The sequence below is a fragment of the Sorex araneus genome, chromosome 2 (assembly GCF_027595985.1).
Source record: "Sorex araneus isolate mSorAra2 chromosome 2, mSorAra2.pri, whole genome shotgun sequence".
In the NCBI taxonomy this organism is placed as follows: Eukaryota; Metazoa; Chordata; class Mammalia; order Eulipotyphla; family Soricidae; genus Sorex; species Sorex araneus.
The window spans coordinates 233,620,458-233,643,141 of NC_073303.1; the positions used below are offsets into that span (position 1 = coordinate 233,620,458).

General features: G+C 60.0%; 1 protein-coding gene across 2 annotated transcripts; it reads right to left on the reverse strand.

Moving 5' to 3' along the window:
* Nucleotides 1–182: 182 nt before the first annotated feature.
* On the reverse strand, nt 183–22,028 carry LOC101550708 (microtubule-associated serine/threonine-protein kinase 1). 2 transcript variants are annotated; one of them, XM_055127161.1, is made up of 27 exons: nt 21,946–22,028; nt 18,099–18,130; nt 15,951–16,039; nt 15,514–15,589; nt 13,625–13,703; nt 12,833–12,993; nt 12,660–12,735; nt 12,282–12,491; nt 11,879–11,980; nt 11,669–11,801; nt 11,521–11,588; nt 8,312–8,397; nt 8,015–8,223; nt 7,425–7,563; nt 7,216–7,348; nt 6,907–7,072; nt 6,705–6,806; nt 6,438–6,560; nt 5,953–6,062; nt 5,084–5,262; nt 4,759–5,006; nt 4,282–4,482; nt 3,854–4,083; nt 3,482–3,604; nt 3,267–3,403; nt 1,627–1,814; nt 183–1,520 (listed from the first exon to the last, which is right to left on the reverse strand). In XM_055127161.1, exons 1-27 carry the CDS (start codon nt 21,982–21,984, stop codon nt 259–261), a joined length of 4,701 nt encoding a protein of 1,566 aa, XP_054983136.1. In that variant the 5' UTR covers nt 21,985–22,028; the 3' UTR covers nt 183–258. The 2 variants fall into 2 exon arrangements, with proteins under 2 accessions (XP_054983136.1, XP_004616661.1); XM_004616604.2 differs by lacking the exons at nt 18,099–18,130; nt 21,946–22,028 and adding an exon at nt 17,793–17,951.
* Nucleotides 22,029–22,684: the final 656 nt, after the last annotated feature.

Below are 22,684 nucleotides of genomic sequence, written 5' to 3' on the forward strand. Positions count from 1 at the left end.
CTGAGTGCAAGAGCCAGAAGTAACCCCTGAGCATCGCTGGTTGAGACCCAAAAAAAGGGGAAAAAACAAACAAACAAAGGCAGTGCAGAGGGAAGAGTCTCTGACCAGCACTGGCCCTTCAGGCGCAGTGTGTGAGAAGGCCGGCCTGGCAAGGTGGGGGGAGAAGGGGAGCCCCAGGGAAGCTCAGAGAACACACCTATGCTTTATTTATATGTGTACATATGTATATAGGGGCTGTACAACATAGGCCCCTTCAGGCTAGGGGGCTGGGGGTGTGGGGCAGGGCACCCCTTTTTTAGCCAGCCCTGCCGCTGGGTGCACGGCTTCAGCAGGACATCGAGAGGTCAAGCCCGCTTCCGGCTTGCTGGCCTGGACCAGGAGGGATGCAGGTGGGGCTTGTGAGCCGCTACCACAGGGTGTATTCTTGGTGGGATTTATGGATGGAGCCTGGGGGTCCGGGGAGAGTTTGGGGGAGGCCGGTTTGGAGCGAGCCCCGCTCAGCGTCGTCCGCTCCTCCACCGCCTCCAGCACCCATCGCTCGCGGCCCCGAGTGACCTCTGGTGCAGGGCATGGCAGGGCGGCAAGTTCCTGGGCCCCCTTGGAATCTGCACCAGGGGGCTGAGGGGCCTTAGCCTTGGGCCCGGGTTTCACTGGTTCCACCACGATGGGCACCGAGGGCGGAGCCGCCTCGCCAGAGCTGCTACGCCGACCCGTCTCATGCTCCTGCACGGGGCTCAGTGCGGCCTTGGCCACAGCCCTGCTCGGGCCTCCGGGCCCTTCCTCCGTCTGCACGCTCTGATGCCGCGTGCAGCTGGGGTCCCGATCCAGGGTCCGACCCCCTAGTGTGGTGGCGCGGGGTGGGGTGCAGGCCTCCATGCCCCCAGGAGACTCCTTCTCCTTGCAGGACAAGGGCGGCCTGGGGGCACCATCCAGCAGCAGCGGGTCCGTGCCCAGGCTCAGGGGCGACTCCTGGCGGCCCAGGCGGCGGACGGCCACCTGGCGAGTGGCACCAGGCCCTTCGATGGGGGGCGTCTCGCCGTCCGACTCTGCCAGGCTATGCAGGGCCAGCTCCCCGTGGAAGTCCTTTCGGAAGTCGGGGTGGCCCACCTCCAGGCTGTGCTTGCGCAGGGCGCCCTTCTTGTCGGCTCCCAGCGAAGTGCCTAGCTTCTCCGCCGACTGCACGCGCTTGAGCAGCGGCGAGCGCGGCGGCTCGGCGCTCTTGGGGCGCGGGCGCACCACGGGCGGGGACGAATGCAGCTTGGCGGGGAAGCTCTGCGTCGTGTGCGAGCTGCCCACCGTGTGGCCGGGCAGAGGCGGCGGTGAGGCCTGCGTGGGCGACGGCGTGTGGGCCAGCGGCGACAGCGGGATGTTGCCGGCCGACTTGCAGCGCGCCGAGCGGTACTGGCGGTGCAGCTTGGGCGACAGGCCGTGCAGCGTGCTGGGCCGGATGTGGTGCGAGGCGGACGACGCGGGTGAGTTGGGCGTGCTGGAGGCCGGCGAGCTGCTCTGAGACGAGGCACCTACGGGCGAAGGACGCTGCGGTGCCCGGCTAGCCCCCACCCACCCCACTGCCCGGGGGCCCCCACAGCCCAGGTCCCCCAACTGTCTTGGCGCAGAGCTACTCACCCAGGTAGGCCGAATCGGGCGTGGAGCGGTAGCTGTGTGTGGGCGAGCGCGCGGGCAGCCCATGCGTGGGCGAGCCTGGAAGGCTGTCACTGGACGACAGCGACCGGTTCAGCGATGACAGCGAGCGGCTAGTGTGCAGCAGATTCGACTGCTTGGTGATCTTCCTGAAGAGGGAGCTGCGCTTCTTGCTAAGGAACACAGAGAGCAAGTGACATCCACCTGGATCCTGACCCTGCAACTCCTGCTCTACCCACTTTGGGGTGGCACCACCAGTTGACGGCCCTCCCAGGCCCCGCCCCCTCCTGCGACAATCCTCCTATCAAGATAGCAAAAACGCCTTAGGCTCCTCCCACCGCAGGCACCGCCCATCCATCTGGCCATGCACAGTCGCAGCCAGAGTTTAGCAAAATGGAACTGACTTTCTTGCTGTGCCCATCTTTGTAGCTTCACCCTCTCTGTTAAATCCAATCAGGCAGAAAGAAAATTGCCTTCTCAGCTGATGTGCCTCATTTCAACCTCTCATTTTCTTTGTTTGTTTTGGACCACACCCCGTGATGCTCAGGGGTAGTTCCTGGCTCTGCGCTCAGGAATTACTCCTGGCGGTGCTCGGGGGACCTGTGAGATGTCAGGGATTGAACTCGAGTCAGCTGCATGCAAGGCAAACGCTCTACCCACTGTACTGTCTCTCCAGTCCTATCAACACCTCACTCATTTCTAGCGTGGCCAAACCCCTTGACTTTTGTTTAAAAGGCACCTGATCTCACCCTTTTCTTTGTTCTCTCTGTAATTATAGGATTGTATCACTATCACTGTATCACTGTCATCCTGTTGCTCAGCGATTTGCTCGAGCGGGCACCAGTAACATCTCCATTATTAGACTTGTTGTTACTGGTTATTTTTGGTATATCAAATACACCACGGGTAGCTTGCCAGGCTCTGCCGAGTGGGCGAGATACTCTCGGTAGCTTTCTGGGCTCTCCGAGAGGGGTGGAGGAATCAAACTCAGGTGGGCCACGTGGAAGGCGAACCTCCTACCTGCTGAGCTATTGCTCCAGCCCAATTATAGAATTATGTTATGTTAGTTACTTATTGCCTTTTTGGCCATACACAGCGATGCTCAGGAGTAACTTCTGGCTCCTGGTGGTGCTCAGTGGACCATATGCGATACTGGGAATCGAACCGGGTTGGCCACGCACAAGGCAAACGCCCTACCCACTGTGCTATTGTTCCAGCCCCAATTATAGAATTATTTTAATGGGTCTGAAGCACGTGCATTCCAGAGTATAAACCTTTCTAGTCCTTCCCAGGTGTCCAAATACACTTGACCAGGCAGACCCATTCCCTAAGCAGTGCCCTCTCTAGTTCATATCTGGGGATCTTGCCCAGCAGCCCAAGGCAACACAGTTTCTCCCAAGGGAAGAAAAGCTTCCATCTCCTGCCACACTTGTTTTTCCAGGTTGGTGACTGAGCCCAGGTCTTATGAATGCTGGGGCATCAGGTTTTTCCACCATGCCACATCTCCAGGCACCTTCCTCTGCATTCCCTCGCTTTGGATCTCATCTGTGGCCCTCCCCTAAGGCCCTCCCACCATGGAAAGAACTGGAGAGGTTCCCCTGGACGCCTAGTGGACAGCCCCTCACCTCTCCTGGCCCTCCTTAGCTGAAGGCCGCTTATTCCTCCGAGCCATTTTGGCCTTGTAGCTGCTGCGCCGCGCAGGCCCGATTCGGATAGAAGTGTTTTCGAAGGGCGTTGTGGTCACCGCCACCTTGTTGCCACTCTGTGGGAAGAACTGGGGGTAAGGAGCATCTCCTCTCTGTCCCTCCCCTCCACTCCCCTGTTGCTCTTTACAACTCACCTTAAGGATCAGCTCCACCACCTCAGGGTGCACCATGCCGTGCACAGGCTCCCCGTTCACGTGGGTGATCAGGTCCCCGGCACAGAGCCCAGCCTCCTGGGCTGGACCCCCCTCCTCCACGTGCTGTGGACGGGGGGGGGGGGAGTAAGGGGGGGCACCCCACAGGTGCAGTATTCAAAGGTCAGTAACAAGGAATTTACCAGTAACAAGGAATTTCCTACGCATATGAGCCAGGCGCATGGACTCTTAAGCCTGAGGAAATAGTCACTTTCTATTTCACAAACTAAAGCCCAAACTGGAGAGAACAAGGGCTCTCTCTTCCCACACCCACTTCTCCAACCTGGGACATCGACCCCATCCCGGAGGGCTCACCCAGACAATGTGGTGGACGCTGTAGACGTCCGAGTCACCCATGTAGACGCGGATGGCGCGCAGGGTAAAGCCGTACTTCTTGCCCGAGCGCTGGATGGTGATGGGGGAGCGGAGCCCGCTGACGGCCGGCGAGTAGTCCCGGCTGGGTGAGGAGTCCCGGGAGGACGGATTCGAGGAGAGGGATCGAGGGGACATGGGGCTGGCCAAGGGTGAGCTTCCATGTGGATCCACTGCAAAGAACCATGGCCAGTGGTCAGGGTGTGCAGACTCAGTGCTGCCGGTGTGGGCGTGCTCCTCCCACCCCAGAGATTCCCGGACTCTCATTGGTCCATTTAGAGCCAATCACTGCACGAACAGGGACAGTGTCCTGTCTTCATTGGCCTGTCAGGTGGAAACCTCCCATCCCTCCCAGGCTGGCCTGGCGTCACCTGCAGGAATCATGACAGACAGAGCTGTGGCTGAGGCTGACTTGATGACTTTGCCTCCGGTCCGAGAGGGTCGTTTCTCTCCCACTGGGTCCCCCGACAGCTGCTGGTGCCGTGCCCGACGCAGAACCAAGTCATTGGTGGCTCTGGGGACCGATGGGTCTGCATCCTTGGAGGGGGGGCCGAGATCGCCGGGGCGGTCAGCTACAACAGAGCAGCGGAGTTCAGGGGTTATTTGGAGGCGCACTGCCTGCATGCCTGGCGTGCGCGCCCCTCTTTGCTCCCTCACTGAATTGTGAGTTCCCTGGGGCAGATAACATGTGTGGCCCAGAATACAGGGTGTTCCTAGTACCGCTGACAATCCCAGGTTGGAGTGAGAAGTGTGGCTGAGATCTTGCAATAAAAGGCATCAGGTTCCCTGAATGCTTGGTATTTGGCCACTGGGGAGTCGGGGAAGGCGGCAGGAGGGGGGGCACTCACTGGCCTCGAGGTCCCCGGCGCTGGGGGTGCCATCCCCTTGAGCGGCCTCTTTGGACACCCGCGCATCCAGTGAGCCTGGGGGATCGGAGCTGGGCCGGGGAGGCCTGCGCAGCCGGGCCTCATCCTCATCTTCCTGGGGGGCACTGAAGCGGCTGGGCTCCAGCAGCGCGGAGAATCGGCGGCGCGCACCCAGCGGGGGACTGGCCTCCCCCTCCAGGAAGCTGGCTTCGGATGCTGAGAAGCGCTTGCTGCGCAGAGGGGATGTGGTCAGAACAGACACGCCTTTTAGGGCCCGGTCCCCACACGCCACCCGGTGCTTGCTCACATCTCAGGGGAGCCCCCTCTCCAGGTCTTCTCGCGCAGGGTCAGGCCGCCCAGGCCCTCCCGCTTGCCGGCCACCTTGTCCTCTGGGCCCTTGGCGCCCGGCTCCCGCTTGCCGGCCCCGGCACTCGTCACGGGGGTCTTAGGTTCGTGCTGCGACAGCTGCTCCATGCTGCTGTAGACCTGTCCAGTAGAGTGGGTCGCAGTGGACTCTGAGCTTGGGCCTTCCGTCTCGCCTTCAGCCTTTGCAATCGGCTTTACAGCTGCTGGACCCACCGAAACCCCGCTCCAAACCGCCAAGGCTGCCGGTCTGCCCAATCCCCACCGCTCTTTGCTAAGTCCCCATCCTGGCCTGAGGTTCCGCCTATTTCTAGTCCCAGGCCCTCAAGAGTGGGTTCAAGCCTGTTCCCGCCGCCCGCTAGGTCACACTGATGCTGGCCCTGGAGTGGTCCTGCTCAGTCAAACAGCACAGCGGGCTGCTCATCTCAGTCCGGGGTCCTGAGCCCTCCCGCACCAGATCCAGGTTCATCTTAGGCTGTTCCAGACCTCCATGTGACCGCCTCTCACAGCCCCATCTCTCCCAGACCCCCACTTCCTAGGAGTGAGAACTCGGGCCCGGGGTCTGCTCACTGCAGCTTGAGCTAGGGGTCTCACTGCAGGCCACTTCCAAGTGCAAGCACCTTCAACCAGGACCAGCCTGCCTAGCCCCGCCCCCTCTTACCACGCCCTCTCCGGCCCCGCCCCATCCCATGGTCTGGTCCCGCCCCCGGTCTATCCCACCCCACCTCACCCTGCCCCTGAATCTATCCCACTGGTCCCCAACCCCCATGGATCTAGCCCCCCACCCGTCTAGACGCTCCAGCCCCTGCCCACCTTGCTGAAGCGTGGGGAGCAGGAGGAGAACTGGCGAATCTCCACGGGCTCCTCCTCCGTTGTGTCGTCCTCGTCATAGGAGTTCACGTGATGATACCTGTCCGAGCGGGCTGCGAAGGAGCCTCGGGGCGTCAGAGCCGCTGCATGCGGCACACACAGCTCCTAGGCTCTCCCAGCTAAAGCCTCCGGTAGCCGACTCAACCTCTGGCCAACCCAGCCCCTGCCCTGTAGGGCTTAGCATCGCTGCAAACCCAGATGCAACTCTAGAACTTTCTTTCCAGGAAACCGTCAACTAGGTCCCATGCAGCGCCAGCCTTCCTTTCTCAGATTTCTCATTCAACCCCCCTCCCCCCCTCAAGCAGACCACACTCACTACTCAACATCCACCCTCTGGCTCCGCCCTGTAGCTATTCTCACCCAATCAGGTCCCAGCCCAGGGGCCCCATCCCTCTTCTGCTCAGGCCCCGCCTCTGCTCCAGGCTCACTGTCAAAGTAGCTGGTGTCATCCTCGGACTCCAGGTGCGGGATGAACTCCGCCTTCTGCCTTAGCAGCCCGGTCCAGTCCAGGTCTCGGAAGAAACTGTGCTGTTTGACCTCGAAGGCACCACCTGGAGGGCGGGGGCGTGTGTAGAGGAACCACGTGATCGCATGTCTGCTGCCCCGAAGTCCGTAACACTGGGCTCTGGCTCCCCGTCCTCAGCCCCCACCCCTCACTTTCTCTGCACTGCCTATCTCGCCTGCCCACGGCTTACCTGCTCCAAGCCGGACCAATGGGTTTGTCTGCAGAAGGCTGGAAATCAGAAGCTGTGCGTCCGTGGGCAGGGCCTCATCCCCCTCCGGCCACAGGATGTCATCTGCAGAGCAAGGTGGGGCTGGGGGTGCTTTGGGGGACCCCAGGGCCCTGAGCCCGCCTCCATCCCGGCCACTGCACCTGCCCGCCCTGGTGGCACGCACCACTGATAACCTGTCCAAAGAGCTCCTCGGGTGTGTCTCCGAAGAAGGGCACGCAGCCCACCAGGAACTCGTAGAGGATGATGCCCATGGCCCACCAGTCTACCGGCTTGCCGTAGCCCTGGCGCAGGATGACCTCGGGCGCAATGTACTCAGGGGTCCCGCACACCTGGGGACAGGCCGTCAGCCCGTGCACCCAGGCCACAGGAGGGGCTTCAAGGCAGAGCTATGCAGGCCCCCCAACTTAGGTCCGAGACCCTGCAGTTGCGCGGGGTCTCGCCACCTGCGGTGACCCCAGTCCCAATCACATACCTGTTTGTCCAGGAACTCCCGGGCATCCTTCTCGATGTGGCCCTCATACAGGTTGGCGGTGAGACTCATGAGCCCCATCTTGGAGAGCCCGAAGTCCGTGAGTTTGACATGGCCCATGGAGGTGATGAGGAGGCTGGGGGGGAGGGGACAGCATTTCAGAGCCAGGTCTTCCCGCGGTGCTGGGAGGTGGTGAGAAGGCTGGGGCTTACTTGTCAGGCTTCAGGTCCCGGTGCACAATGCCGTAGTTGTGCAGGTACTCAAGCGCCAGCACTGTCTCGGCGAAGTACAGGCGCGCCATCTCCACGGGCAGCGCCCCGATGTTTTTCAGCAGCGTGGCACAGTCTCCCCCTGCAGGCCACAGAACAGACCCACATGAAGGAGGCCCCCAGGTCCACAGCTGTGCTCCCCAGTCCACTTGCATGTGAGGTTCTCAAGTTACACTGCACCCACTTTGTTTTGGGGCCACACCCAGCAGTGCTAGGCTTCCTCCTAGCTCTGTGCGCAGGGACCCCTCTGGATGGCGCCCAGGGGGAATGGATGTAAAAGCAGGTAGATTGGCAAATAAATAGAAGTATGAGTGGATGAGCAGTAGGTAATGGATGAAGTGATGGATAATTGAGTGGTGCTATCTATACTGGATAAAATTTTTAAAAAATCCATGGCTGGAAGCAAGTCTGCAGATGAAATGGGGAGTTAGTTAGCCCCCCTGCACTGCCATGGATAAACACCAGGTGGCCAGTAAATATGGGGGCACCAATCCAGCGAGTGGGGCTCGGCCCTCTCCTGCGTGCAGACACACCTTCCACGTACTCCATGACCATGCAGAGGTGGCGGCGCGTCTCGAAGGAGCAGAACATGCTGACCACGAAGGGGTTCTCGGCGAAGGTGAGGATGTCGCGTTCCACGAACGCCTGCTGGATCTGGTTCCGCAGAATCAGGTTCTGCTTGTTGATCTTCTTCATGGCGAAGCGCTGCCGCGTCTCACGGTGCCGCACCAGGTAGACGGCGCTGCGGGGACAGGGAGCAAGGGCTGGCTGTCACCTCCGAGACATCCAGCCCCTGCTGCCCTCCCCCGCCAGAGCCCGGGGTGGCTCACCCGTAGGCGCCATTGCTGATGAGCTTGATTGTGTCAAAGTCGGTCTCTCCTGGGGGCTTTTTAGCCTTGCGGGTGGTGCTGTGGCCCTGGGGGGGAAGGGGGACAAAGGGTTAGGGGAGACCCGCACTCCGGTCAGCAGCACTTCAGTTCATCCTGCTAACAGACAGGGAAACTGAGGCCCTGAGAGGAAAAGTCAGGACTTGAACCCATGACCAGATCTGCTGTCAAATGACTTAAGTCCCTGAGTATGATACTGCCTGAGAGACAGTCGGGGAAGGCACTTCCCTTGTCCATAGTTGACTCTGGTTCCATCCCCCGACACTGCATGGCAGCACTCAGCATGACTCCTCACTCTGTGCTCAGAGGTCACTCGTGATAGTGCTCTGGGGACCACAGGAGATTCTGGACATTGAACTCAGGTCAGCTTCTGCATGACAAGCACCATTGCTCCAGCCTCAGGATTGTTAGTTTTAGATTGTGCGTGTACGGGGGGGAGGGGAGGTACACCCAGTGATGCTCAGGGGTTACTCCTTGCTCTGCACTCAGGAATTACTTCCAGTGGTGCTTGGGGGACAATATAGGATGTGGGAACTCAAACCCAGATCAGCCATGTGCAAGGTGATCACCCTACTTGCTATAATCTCTCCGCCCCACCCCACCCCCCACCAGTTTTTGATCTTTGATGCCTTTCATTCCTACCCAAACAGTTAAAGCGGATGTGGGGCATAGTGACAGGCTTTTTCTAGGTGCAGGTGGTGGTGGAAAGGGTCACAGGCCACCTCTGGTGGTGCTCAGGGTTTATTACTGGCTCTGTACTCAGGAGTGTCTCTTAGAAGCACCTGGGGTGTCATGCAGTGCCAGGGATTGAACTTGCACCAGCTGCCCACAGGCACTTCCCATCACACTACCATTGTCACTGTGTGTGTGTGTGTGTGTGTGTGTGTGTGTGTGTGTGTGGTGACAACTGGAAACAAAGGCTTCAAAATCTACTGCCTTGGTTCCATCCCCCGACACTTGGAGCAGGCAAGTGAGGGGGACCAGGGGTGTCAGATACCCTCTGGTCTGGGGTGTCTGTCCCCGCTCAGACCAGCTGGGTTGCCCCCTCATGCTAGAACACGGGAAGTTCCCGCCAGCAGCTCCCGACGGGACTGGAAGGCACCCTCTGGGGCTTGCTTGGTTTCACTTCCAAACATTTTAAACACTCCGTGGCGGCGAGGAAACACGGGGTGCCCGCGGAGGCAGGCGGCTCTGGGAGACAGCTGCCAACCAGGGGGCGGCGGGGGCGCGAGCGGCTGCTTCTGTCAGCTGTGAACACACACAGCCGCTCCGCCCACTCGGCCGTGCTTTCCTCCATCCGGGTCCCAGGATCATGATCGTGGGCCCCAGCAATTCCCCTTCTGGGAGACACTGTCATTCCCAGCGATGCGGGGACACAAACATTCCCATCAGCCCTAAGACCACCCAGGCCCAGAGCTGGGACCGACCCTCAGGGCCGCCAACGAATAAAGGAAACAGCACGGAGGCCCAGAGTTCGATCCCCTGCACCACGTGGTCCCCCCAGCATCTCCAGATAGGCTGCTGGTGGCTCTGAGCACTGATGGGGAGGATCCCCCCTAACGAAAAAAACATGCCAGATCCTCAAAGGCCACATGGGAGTTGACCCCCCCAGCAGTGTGGGGTCACCCCTTGTGGTGCTCAGGGGATCACAGACATGGGGGAGCAGGGGTGGGATCAGGGAACCCATGCCAACCTTGCTCAGAGCAATCAGCCTCCTTCCCAGCCCTGAGGAAGGCCCTTTGTGTCCAGCCCTGACTCACCGGCAGAAACAGCACATAGTGGGGGGCAGAGTCTGGGGGTGCAAGGAGGAGCTGACCAGGAACACACCACATGCTGGCCCCTACCCCACCATTTCTTTCCTTTGTTCTTGGTTTTTCTGCCTTTTTTTTTCTTTCTGGGCCACACCCGGCGATGCACAGGGGTTACTCCTGGCTCTGCAATTACTCCTGGTGGTGCTCAGGGGACCATATGGGATGCTGGGAATCGAACCTGGGTCGGCCTGTGCAAGGCAAACACCCTACCCGCTGTGCTAATGCTCCAGCCCACGGCTGCTTTTTTCCTTTTGGAAATTGTTCTTTCATTGGTGGTGATGGTTTGGTTTTGTGACCACACCCAGTATTGCTCAGGGGTTGCTCCATGTGGTACTGGGGTGATCCTGAGTCTCCTTATGTGCAAAGCCCATGAGCACTTTCTCCAGTCACCAAAGGATCATTCTATTTTGAAGTTAATTCATTTATTTTTGGTTTTGGGGGTCACACCCAGCAGTGCTCAGGCCTTATTCCCAGCTCTGCACTCAGGGATCACTTCTGGAGGAGCTTGAGAGACCCTTTGGGGTGCAAGGTTGGTCCTATGCAGGCAGGGGCTCTGCTGCTGTACTGTCTCTCCAGCCACCAAAAGGCTTTAATTATATACTGGGGGTTTTGTCTGTTTGTTTGGGACCATACATGGCATTCTTCAGGGGTGAGCCCTGGCTCTGCACTCAGGAATTACTTCTGGTATGGGGGGGCATATGGGATGTTGGGGATGGAACCTAGGTCTGCTGCAAGCAAGCACCTTCCCCAGTATCCAAAGGGTTTATTTTATTTTATTTATTTATTTTTGCTTTTTGTGTCACACCCGGCAATGCACAGGGGTTATTCCTGGCTCATGCCCTGAGGAATTACTCCTAGCGGTGCTCAAGGGACCATATGGGATGCTAGGAATCGAACCCGGGTTGGCTACGTGCAAGGCAAATGCCCTGCTATCGCTCCACCCCCCCCCCCAAAGGGTTTATTTTAAATAGTCAAATGGTTTATTTTATGTGGATGTTTGGGGGGTAGTTGTTCTATGATTTGGAGCTATACCTGGCAGTGCTCAGAGCTTACTCCTAGCTCTGTGCTCAGGGATCGCTCCTGACAGGCGTAAAGATCTTACGCAGTTCCGGGGATTGAACTAGTGTGGGCCGTGTGCAAAGCAAGGGCCTTCCCCCATGTCCTATCTCTCTGGCTCCACGTTTAAAGTTTATGTTGGTTTGACCCGTAAAGAAAAGGACAGCTAGTGGAAGGACTATAAAGAGCCCATTTTACAGGTGAAGAAACTAAAGCAGGTGTGGAGTAACCACTTGATCCCTGGACAGGAGTGTGGGCTGTCTCCAGGAAGCCTTCCTGGCTTACCTCCGACAGGTCATCCTGCTCAGGTGTGTTGGAGCCACCGCTGTCCTGCTCCTCCAGATGTGTCACGTCTAGGAAGGGGTAAGAGTGAGCGACTGGGTTCCTGACACTGTTCCCCCAATCTCCCCAAAGTAGCACCCCCAGCTGGCACCTGGGAAGGGGTCCCGAGTAAGGCCCAGCTGGCGGATGATGTAGCGGGGAATGTCCGTCTTCACCAGGTGGCCTTCCTTGGCATGGCCCTCAGCGGCTTCCAGCAGGTGGTAAAACTCCTCGGGGTTGAATTCCTGAGGCGGCGCAGGGCCAGGCTCAGGGGCGCTCCCAGGGACCCCCTGAGCCCTGCTCCCGCGTCCAGCCCCCTCACCAGGCACTCCAGCAGCCGCGCTGGCCTCGAAATAATGATCAGCAGCTTCTTGACCAGCTGAGTGACAAAGGCCACCTCCAGGCTCTCCGAGCGCTCATAGGCCTAAGGTTGGGACAATGGGGCGGGGGGGCAGGAGGGTGTCACGCACGCCTGGCCTCAGTCCAGCCCATCACAGTCCCTCGGGGTCCTGAAACAGCCCCTGATGGGTGGGACTGGGGGCGTCCACTAGAAGGTGACACTTCCTCAAGGCGACAGGCAAGCAAAACCCGCAGGGCTGCCTCTGTGTTCCAGAGGCCCAGCGAGGACCACACCTGTGTCCTTCCTCTCCTCTCCTCCGCCCCCCACCCCATGCATGTGCGGATTCGGGGGTGCTGAGGCTGAGGCGGGGCCCTGCGCCACTCACATCCTGCAGCAGCTTTTCCAGGTTCTCCTGCAGCTCGTAGAAGTACACGGTGGTGATGAGGCCGTCGCGGGACTTCGCAAGGCAGTCGCGGGCCAGCTCGATGATCTGGTGGTGGATGAAGCTGAGCACGCCGTCGGCCAGCGGCAGCACGCTGTCAGGCTCGTAGGCGCGGGCGAAGTCACGTAGTTTCTCCTCCATCTGCGCAGTGGCCTGCAGTGCAGAGACCACCAAGGCGCAGGTCGGCCGGGGCTCTGGACTGCGCTGCTCGCGGGGACCGCCAGGGGGCGCGCGGCGCTCAGGCAAGCCCCGAGTGCGGAGCGGGGGTGCTGCGGGGGAGAGGGGGGCTCCGGCCACCCGCCGCGGTGCTCGCCCTCTCACCTTGGGGAACCGCTCCTTGTACACATGGTTCATCATCACGATCTCGTTGTCGTAGGAGGAGGGTGAACGCCCCGGGCTGCGGGGACAGCAAATCCGGCAGTCTCAGTTCCCGCGCTGGCCCGGCTCAGTGAACCAGCGCGGGGACCAGGGTCTGGGCAGGACCCGCCGCCCACCTGAGACTCCGTGAGCGCGGCCGCACGGCCGGGGAGCGACGGCCCCCATCCTCGTCCGTGATGCTCTCGGTGCTGCCGAAGTGCTTGGAGAGGAAATGCAGCTCGTCCACGGTGGGCTGGTAGGGCAGCTGGTGCAGGCGCTCTTGCGAGGAGCAGGAGGACTGTGAGGTGAAAGGGAGAGCCACATAGACAAGGTCAGGGCCCCCGGGACTGGTGACTCACAGGATAGGTGATCCGCAGCCCCCAACAGAGAAATAGGGTACAAAGGAACGGGCTCCAGGGGCGTTGAAGCTTGGACAATCTTGGGGGTGCCAGAGGGAGCCCCCACCTGGGACTGTGGTGGACTGTCTCCCTGCAGCCCACAGGGGTTATGAGAATCCGGGGTGTTCGCCTCCTCACCTTCTCCCCCTCCCTGACACAGGCTCTTGGAAGGCATGAAACAATCCAGGCCTATCTGTGCCTCAGGGCCTTTGCACAATCTGTTCTCAGCTCAGCACACTCCCTCTAGATCAATCCTCTGGGTGGAGCCCTTTGTTGTTAGGCTTCTACTCCTCAAGACCCCTCTGAACACCCATTGTTGAACTACTGTTTCTTTTTTTTTTGGTGGGGGCACGCCCGGTGTTGCTCACAGCAACTCTGCCCAGGGATCAAACCATGAGCATAGCCAGGTATGACCCCCACCCCAAATCAGTAAACTATAAGGAGTCACCGTTGGCGAGTGGGGCCCATGGGACATGTGTTGGTGCACACAAGCACGTGTTGGGGAGGGGGGCCCCCACCAGCCACACTCACCGAGACCGTGGAGCTGGGCGTGTTGGTGCCATAGCCAGAGGAAGGCAATGAAGCCAGCGACCAGCGGCGTCCATCCGCCCTGGAACCCAGCCCAAGGAGTCAAATGAGGTCAGAGGCCAGCAGACCCCACACCATCCCCCTGGGTGCTGGGAGGAGTTCCTGGCCTTGCGGGTGGGGGATGTGGTGGGGTCGGGATAGGTCTATGTTCAGAGATTCCCAGAAGCCTCAGAGTCAGCCAGATAGAAACTTCTGGAGAACCAAAGACTGGGAGGCCCTTTCATGAGGAATCCGCTGTCATCCTTGGAGTGGGCCCGGAGGGTCAGCAATGCCCCTTAGGCCATGGAAGACATTCTGGTGGAACCCCAAAAGGCAATATCTTCCTGCCATGTATAATAAGGTCTGGGGGTTGGGGAGATGGCAAAAGGGCTAGAGTACCGGCTCTGTGAGTGTGGGCCCTGGGCTTGGTCCCCAGTACCATGTGGTTCCCTGAGCACAGAGTGGGGAGAAGCCCCAGAAACCACTGTTGTGGGTCCCAAAGAACAAAGCACTAAAACTCTCAGAGGAAGAACCTCCTCAGCAAAGGCTGGCTGGCTGGCTGACTGGCTCTCTCTCTCTCTCTCTCTCTCTCTCTCTCTCTCTCTCTCTCTCTCTCTCTCTCTCTCTCTCTCCCTTTCTCCCTCCCTCTCTCTCTCTTTCACACACACACACACACACACACACCTTTGCACAGACATTTCCAAGAGGTTGATATGCACTAACACACTCAGCCACTCTTCCACACCGTGTGCTCACACATCTGTACACACCTGCTACCCTAAGGGATGCACACACACGCACATGCACACATGCATGCATGTACATTCACGCACACAGGCATGCCCTGCTACCCTAAGGGATGCACACACACGCACATGCATGCATGTACATTCACGCACACAGGCATGCCCAAGGACAAACACAGGCCTCCCTCCCTGGCTCCTCCCAACAGGCAGGCCCCATACAACCCAGGCACAGCTTCCACATATGGCCCACCAGGCAGACCACTCGGCTCCCTGATGTCAGCAGCTTAATTCCAAAACTGAGGGGGTCCTCTCCCCCAACCCCTGTCCCAAAAGAACCAGCCTCCCAAAAGAAACCCTGGGGCTGGGGGCCGGAGCGATAGCACAGCGGGTAGGGCGTTTGCCTTGCACGCGGCCGACCCGGGTTCGATCCCCGGCATCCCATATGGTCCCCCAAGCACCGCCAGGAGTAATTCCTGAGTGCAGAGCCAGGAGTAACCCCTGAGCATCGCTGGGTGTGACCCAAAAAGCAAAAAAAAAAAAAAAAAAAAAAAAAAGAAACCCTGGGGCTTCATCAGGTTCTGCAGCCAGGTGCGTTCTCTGATGGCCCCCAAACACCTTAGCGGCACCCAGAAGTTTTTTCCAAACCATTTTCACCAACGGTCAAGGAACAAGCATTGAGAGAAACTCCGGAAACCCACAGAGATCCCAGCTGGGAAACCTGAGATTCTTCCTTTGGGGCTCTGGGATCCCCCCACCACATCAGGGACCAAGAATCCCTCGGTGGGCAGAGGAGCTATCTGCGCGTGCGCACCTCATCTCTGCGCCCTCTGTCCTGTTGCTGTGGAAACGCCTGGCCTGGCGCACGAGGCTCTGGAGACCAAGACCAGCGCCCAGCGCGCAGGCGCGTTGGCGCCGCCCGGGGGCTGGTCCTGCCCTCCCACAGGCCCGCCCCTACGGCGAGGCGCCGGGTCCCCGTTGGGACCTTGGGGCTCTGCGCTACTCTCTGCGTCGGCCTCGCGTGCAATTAGAAGGGGAACAGATGGAGACCCAGACGGTGGGTGGGGAAGGTCCGGCTAGGGTTCTGGGGCCCTGGGGAGCCGGACTCACCTTCGGGAGGAAGCAAATGAGAAGTGGGCGGGGGTGTTCGGGGAGAAGTTTCGGGGGCTGTCCAGGGGACTGCTACCTGTGTCAGAAAAAGGGGATCTTTAGGCCTGGAGTGGGAGGCCATTCCTTCAGGCCATCTGATCTCCAAGTGTGTGGCCCATACCCTCTTTAGCCAGTTCCTACTAATTTATGAGCTGGCCCCACCCCTCCGGGCTACTGCCCCCATCATCCGGGATAGCCCCGCCCCTCCTCCTTTTCCGCCCCACCCTTTTTCCATCTGGCCTGGTGCAAGCCTCCACCTACCAATGCCCAGCCCTCCGCAGGTTAACCCCGCCCCCTTACAGACGGCCCCGCCCTCTTTCCAATGGGACACAGCTCTGCCCAATGTACGCCCCGCCCCCACCGTGGCCCCGCCTCCTCCCGTTGTCCGCTGTCCTCACCCAGGTGGCCTGGCAGTGGAGAGTGGGGTCTTGGCAGCGTGGGCGAAGTGCTGGTCAGAATGAGGCTTTTCCGGTTACTGGTACGGCAGCTGTGGGAAAGGCAGTCAAGGGGGCCGGGCCAGACAGCCACCCAGGGAGCTTGTGAGACTGACTAACTGCCCTCCCTTCTCAGTTCCTGACTTATCTCCCATTCCTATCCTTAGAGGTACCCCGGGAGGGCTGCTGGGAAGAGGAGGCAATGGAGTCCTCAGCAGGGTCGTTTCTGAGAGGGGATTTTCCAGTGATGCGTGCACAGGATGCTCCATGTGGACCATGGGTGATCTGACAATGATCATTAGGGGATTGTCACTGCTGGAGGTGTCTGTGCCTTTGGGTCTATGAGGGACATTCACAGGTGTGAGTCCAGCACTGCACGCGTCACAGCACGAGGCACGCCTGTCTGATCTGTGTGATGCAGTCCACAGCTGTGTGTGTGTCTAGATGTGACCCCGAGCATTGTCCACCTCACTTGTCAGTGATGAGACATGCTGCAGGATGCCAAAGCGTATGTGTGAGGCAGGGCTCCCGCAATGCTGTGTGTGGGTCTCAACAGCATTTGGAGTCGGGATGAGCTGCTCTCCCTGTGTCTGTGTTACATGCAGCGTGTGTGTCTGTGTGTGGCAGCTACCATATGCTGTTTAACACCCTGTGACGTGGGGTATGTCTGTGCATGCCTGCTGCATGTCGAAACATGTGATGTGGTGTGTCCCTCCATCACTGCAAGATCATCTGTGTGAGAGCAACAGTGCAGCTGGGAGGGCGTTTGCCTTGCACGCACCCAATCTGGGTTCAGTCCCCAGAATCTTATATGGTCCCCCGAGCACCACCAGGAGTAATTCCTGAGTGTAGAGCCAGGAGTAAGCCCTGAGCACTGCAGGGTGTGGCCCTCAACCCTCCCCCCACACACACAAAAAAAAATTCTGTGTCTTTATCTGGCCTCTGTGTGGCACCCTGTGATCTAATAAGGTGATCCCACCCATGTGTGGTGATGTTGTTGGTTGCAGGGATATTTCAGCCATCCATGTGTATGTGTCAGTGCATGCTGGCATGTGTATGATACGTGGCTCTGCGGGTTTGAGTGTCTCTCACTCTGCAGGTGCCACCGTGCCTCTGCACTGTGGCACCCATGCAGCTGGGCACGGGTGGTGCCAGCCGTTGTATCTGGGCCATTAGGGCTGGTGTGTGTGTGACATCATGTCCTGTGTGGCGCTGTGTGGCAGTATTTTCCATATGAGCCTCTCTCTGTCCTTGGTGGGGGGCGGGGGAAGCTGGTGCAATGACAAAAGCCCCCCCCCCGCAACCCCAGGATCCCTGCTTCCAAGTCCCCCCTTGATCATACACACACACACACACACACACACACACACACACACACACACCACCAAGTGACAATGTGTTAGCGGGGTCAGGTGCACGCGCCATGGGGGTGGGGGGTTGCAGGCTGCGGCTATTGTTCTGAGGGTGCCAAGCCCCCAACCTCCCTTTCTTTCCCTCCCCCCACTGGACGACCAGAGCCCACAGGCAGCAGACAAAAGACACCGCCCCCCCGCCCCCTCCCACCCGGCATAACCTACCCCCCCGCCCCGCGGTGGTCCTTCCCGGCGTGCAGTCCCCCCCAGACCCGGCCCACATTGCCCCCCACTCAACCCCACCCCTGGCAGGAAGGGGCAGCGCGGGGGCACCTCTGGCGCTGCTGGATGGGATGCAGCATCCCCGGCCCCGCCCTGCGGCAGCGGCCGGAGGGGCGGCTTGGAGCAGGGAGCGCCGGAGCAGAGGGATGGGGGGGTAGGTAAGGGGTTCTACCTCTTGGTGCGGCGGAACATACTGCCGCCAGGGAAGGAGGGCATCGAGAAATTAGAAAGCGCAGTCCAGAGAGAGTCAGACATGACCCGGCGGCGGCGACATGGTGGCAGGTGCGGCAGCGGCGGCGGCGCGGAGACGAGCGCGCGGGGCGGAGGCTCGAGCCGCAGCGGGCAGGGGGCGGGGGAGGGGAGGGCGCTGCGGCCGCCGCCCGCCGGGAGGGGGCGCTGCTGCACCCGCGCGCGCCAGGCGCCCCCACCCCGGTCGGGGAAGGGGCGGTTACTCTGCGCCTGGCTCCCCAAGGCTCACCTGCTGCTTTTCCGGGGCAGGGGCAAATCCTTCTGTAAGACAGAGGCATGAAAGAGTAGAGGTCAGCCTGCACCAAGCGACCTCCACACACAGTCCCCTCAACGTGCAGAAGAGGAGGGAGAGGCCTCCTCCAGAGCCCTCGTCAGCTGCTCCCCGCGGCCAGGCGCTGAGAGTTGGGCTCTCTGGGGGCGGAGGGGGCAAGGATACCATGCTAGTCGCCCGCCCCACCAGCACAGGGTCCCACGCAGGAGTCCCCAGTGTCCAGCGTGTGCACGCCTGTGCCAAGGAGCCAAGAACCTCTTATTCAGAAAATGTGCTCTCTGAGCACCTGCTGTTTGCCAGACCATGGGCTAGGTACTGTGGACATGCACTGCACGAAACTAAAATTCCTGCCCTCTGGGTGCCAGCATCTAGAAGAGAGGCAGAGGACAGTCTAGTGTCCCGTAGTAGAGAGCAGGAGCATTTGTTTGCTGTGTTTTGGGGTGACTGTGCTCAGCACTTACTCCCGACTCTATGCTCAGAGATCACTCCTGGGATGCCAGGGATCGAACCTGGCTTGGACTCATGGAAGGCCAGAGCCCTCCCCGCTCTACTACGGCTCTAGCCTCATGCACAATCGGTTTAGGCAGTAACACGTGATGGATAAAATGACACAGAGGATGAGATGGGACTAAATGGCGAGGAAGGAACACGATGGCCAGATGGCGCAGCTCTTTGGGAGGGCACTTTTAAGCAGGGTGCTGGGACCCGAGTCCACCAGAGAGGCCAGCACACAGACACTGACGCCAAACTGCAGAGAACCTGGGTGCAGGATGAGTTTAGCTTGAAAGGACGAATGAATGAATGAATGAATGAATGAATGAATGCCTCCAGATCCTAAAGGCTCTGCTCCACTCCCAGCCAAATGCACTGAATTGAGGCAAAGCGGGGGGGGGGGGGGTCATAGTTCAGGTGGCTCAAAGCAGAAATCGGAAAGGCAAGTCATGTGGCGGTCAGCTGGTCTTTCTCAAAAATGCCACCCATCAAAGTGTCAGGTGTATGAACCCACTCAGAAGGTCTCATAGAACTGTAAAATAGAACCCATAAAATGCAGAGAATTCATAAAACCCTTAGGGTTCTTTTCCCAGGAGAGCCAGGGAGTCGGGTACCCCTGCCATCCATCTGGGCTCATTGGCTGACCTAAAGATGGCCAGCTGGATGCGGAAATGGCCTAGTGTCTTCCCATGTTGTCTGACAACAGAAAGCCCAGGGTTCAAATCTCTGGCTTCTGATGACCTTGGGCAATGACCTTCCAGAATCCTCCCTCGAAGAGCATCCTGAGAGACAGTCCAGGTATTTGGTCTCAGAACCCCAGTGCCTAGTGTATAGTCCGCGCTCATGCATATTAGATGGGGGGACTCTCAGGAACAAGGGGCCATCCCACTCCCACACTTAGAGGGAAGCAAGGTTGGGGTCAAAGGGCAGTTTCAAGCTCAGCAAGCAGTGACCTTCCCTCTGCACCCAGGGTGATGGGGAACCAGACCAGGATCAGCTTGTCTGAGCCACTGCTTGGGCCAGTGACCCCAACGGCCCAAGCTAAAGTAAGATCTGGACTTTCCTGCCACAGAGTCCAGCACTGCAGACACAGGTGAGGGGTAAGGGGAGACAAGGAGAGTGAGCCCCTAGGGTCTTTTGAAGAACTACTTAGAGAAGGACATGAACCTCATCCCATCCACTAGTGATCCTGAACATTCTAGAGCATATGGGGCAAACTGGGGTGAAAGCGGATTCGGATTCTCGCTGTCGCTATTCAGGACATCACGCTGCCAGTCAGGCCCAGTAGCAAAGGCTTTGTTACCCAGTGAAACCCTGGGACTTCAGACTTCAGACGGGGCATCTGAACCCAGAAAACGGCCCAAATAAGATGATCCCAAAGGCACGCACACAGAGACACAGACACAGATACAGACACACACACACACACACACACACACACACACACACACACACACACGGGGCTCGCCAGCAGGTGCACTGCAGCTGCTGGACAGTCACTCAAGGGTGGCGCCGCTGTGTGAGAGTGCCACCAGGCAGCGGAATGATTAAACTGATCCATCAGGGAAGGGGTTGGGCAGGACTCCAGGGAGGACAATCGCCGCCCTCCTGAACGACAGACGGAATCCGGGCCGCCTCCGAACGATGGCAGGGCTAGTGGGAGGATTCTCGGGCTGGGGGCGGGGTCTTGCAGTCAAGATCGCAGGCCCCGCGTGGCTCTGAGCCAATGGGAACCGGCGCCAACCGAGAGGGCGGGGACTCATCGCAAGAAGGCCACGCCCCCTTCCGCTCTGCTCCGGAGGAACCGACGGTGCGGCCGGAGTCTGCCTGTTTCGGCATTGGCTCTGGTTCTGCCGCAGCTCCTTCCCTTTTCCTCGGAACCCAATCGCTTAAGGCGGACCTGGGATGCGCAGGGGACCTGAGAAGGACCCAAAGCGGTCAAAGCACCGAGATGAGGCCATGGTGGCTCTGGACGCGAGAAAAGGGATTATCTAGCCCCGCAAGACGCCCAAGCGTCGTGGAGATGCTGGGATGTCCTTCCTGCCCCCTGCCCTCATTGTTCCTGCTCCCTCCAGTCACCTGTCTTTTTTTGTCTTTTTTTTTTTTGCTTTTTGGGTCACACCCGGCGATGCACAGGGGTCACTCCTGGCTCATGCACTCAGGAATCACCCCTGGCGGTGCTCAGGGGACCATATGGGATGCTGGGATTCGAACCCGGGTCGGCCGCGTGCAAGGCAAACGCCCTACCCGCTGTGCTATCACTCCAGCCCCTCCAGTCACCTGTCTTGAGGAAGATGGGGTATAGAAATTCACAAATGGGGGAGGGTGATTCGCCCCCTTTCCCAGTGTGATAGAGCTTGATTCTGATCTCATTTGGCTTTTGGGAAACTCCAGATTACCTAATGGGGGTGGGGACATGGCTGTAAGGAGCTACGGTCAGATCCAACCTCAGGCTGGCCTGGGGGTGAGACTTTAATCCATCTTCTCTCTGGGTCACTGATGGGGGTAACACCAGACTCCCATTTTAACTCCTTGAAGCCAGGCAGAGACTCCATATCTGACTCAGAGTGGGGTGCCTGCCTGCCTGCCTTTGCCCTGGCCTTCCGGACCCTCCACTGCCAACCTCAGTATCCCACTCCGAGCAATGGACCCACAGTGTTTGCGCGCCTGCGCCGCCCGAGAACCAGCCTCCACGCTGGGCTGGACTTGAGGGTGAACAGGGAGGGGCGGTAGTAGTGGAAGCGGGTGGGGTGAAGTGTGAGCCGGCGGTCCGGGTGCCCGTCCAATGAGGGCAGTAGGGAATGTCCTGGTGGCCTGCAGACGCTGGAGGTCATTGAGAGGCAGTGTTTCTGAGCCTCAAACGGGGGCTCCTGGCGTTGGCGAGGCCGCCTCGCAAACATGTTTACAGCTGCCGCGGCGTGGCCCCTCGGGGCGCGAACCCTGGGGGCAACAATTTTGCTCCACGCGCCCCTCTCCAGCACCCCCCAGCTGGCGGGGCGCCAGGGCGATGACTTAGGGGGCCCCACCCCCACCCCTTGGGGGAGCCGGGTGCCCCTCAGGCTGCCCTCGAGCGGGAGCGCCAGTCCGCGCCCCCTCCATCAGCTGCCCGGATCCCCCGGGCGGCGCAGGAGGGGCGGGGTCCCCGGCGTGGGGCGGACGCTCGGCCACCGCGCTTCCCGCGGGGAGCGTCCCGCGGCCACCGGAGGGGGCGCCAGGACCCGCCCTGGCGCAAGTTCTCCCGCCCCCTGCAGGGCCCCGCCCCGGGGGTGCCGACCCCCTTTCCCGGGCGCCGCGAGCCTGCGCTGCCGCGTACCTGCAGCCTCCGGCGGCGGATCAGGCCCGAATCGTCCATGGCGGCGGCGGCCGCCGCGGCTCCGGCCCCGGGAAGGGAGGAGGGAGGCGGCGGGAGGGTGCAGGGAGGGTGCAGAGAGTGTGCAGGGAGGGAGAAGCCGCGGGCACCGCGGCGGCGGCGGCGGCGGCTGGGGGGTGGGGGCCGGCGGGGGCGGAGCGAAGCGGGGCGGGCCTGGCGCCGTCACAGCGTCTGGGCGCCCGAGCCCGGCCACGGCCAAGGCCGCCCGCGCTGGGGTGAGGGGCCAGCGGGGGCCAAGGAGGAGCCAAGCTGCCCAGAGACGCCCTCACTCAGGAGACATCCAGGGGAGACACAGGCTCAGGGGAAGGCCCCCCAACCTCCACTCAAGAAACGCCCCCCTCCACCCCCAAGAGATGCGTCCTCAGAGAGATTATTTCCTCTGCAGCGACCCCCACTCTTGGGGTGCCTTTTCCAACAGTCACAATTTGGGGAGCGAGTCCAGTGAGGTAGGTTAGAAGTGGTCTCCCCCTCAAAATGTCATAGCCTGGGGGGAACCACCCAGAAGGACACACCACCTGGCAGCGACATCTGCCCTGGGGATACCTTGCTCTGCGGAGTCACGTCCCCTTAGGAGACATTTACAGGCATAGACCCCAAGCTCAACATCTTCGGGGACCCCTACAGCGCCCCAGAGACCCTTTCCTTTAGCTTTGGAATTAAGGTGCCAGCTTAGGCTGGGCTT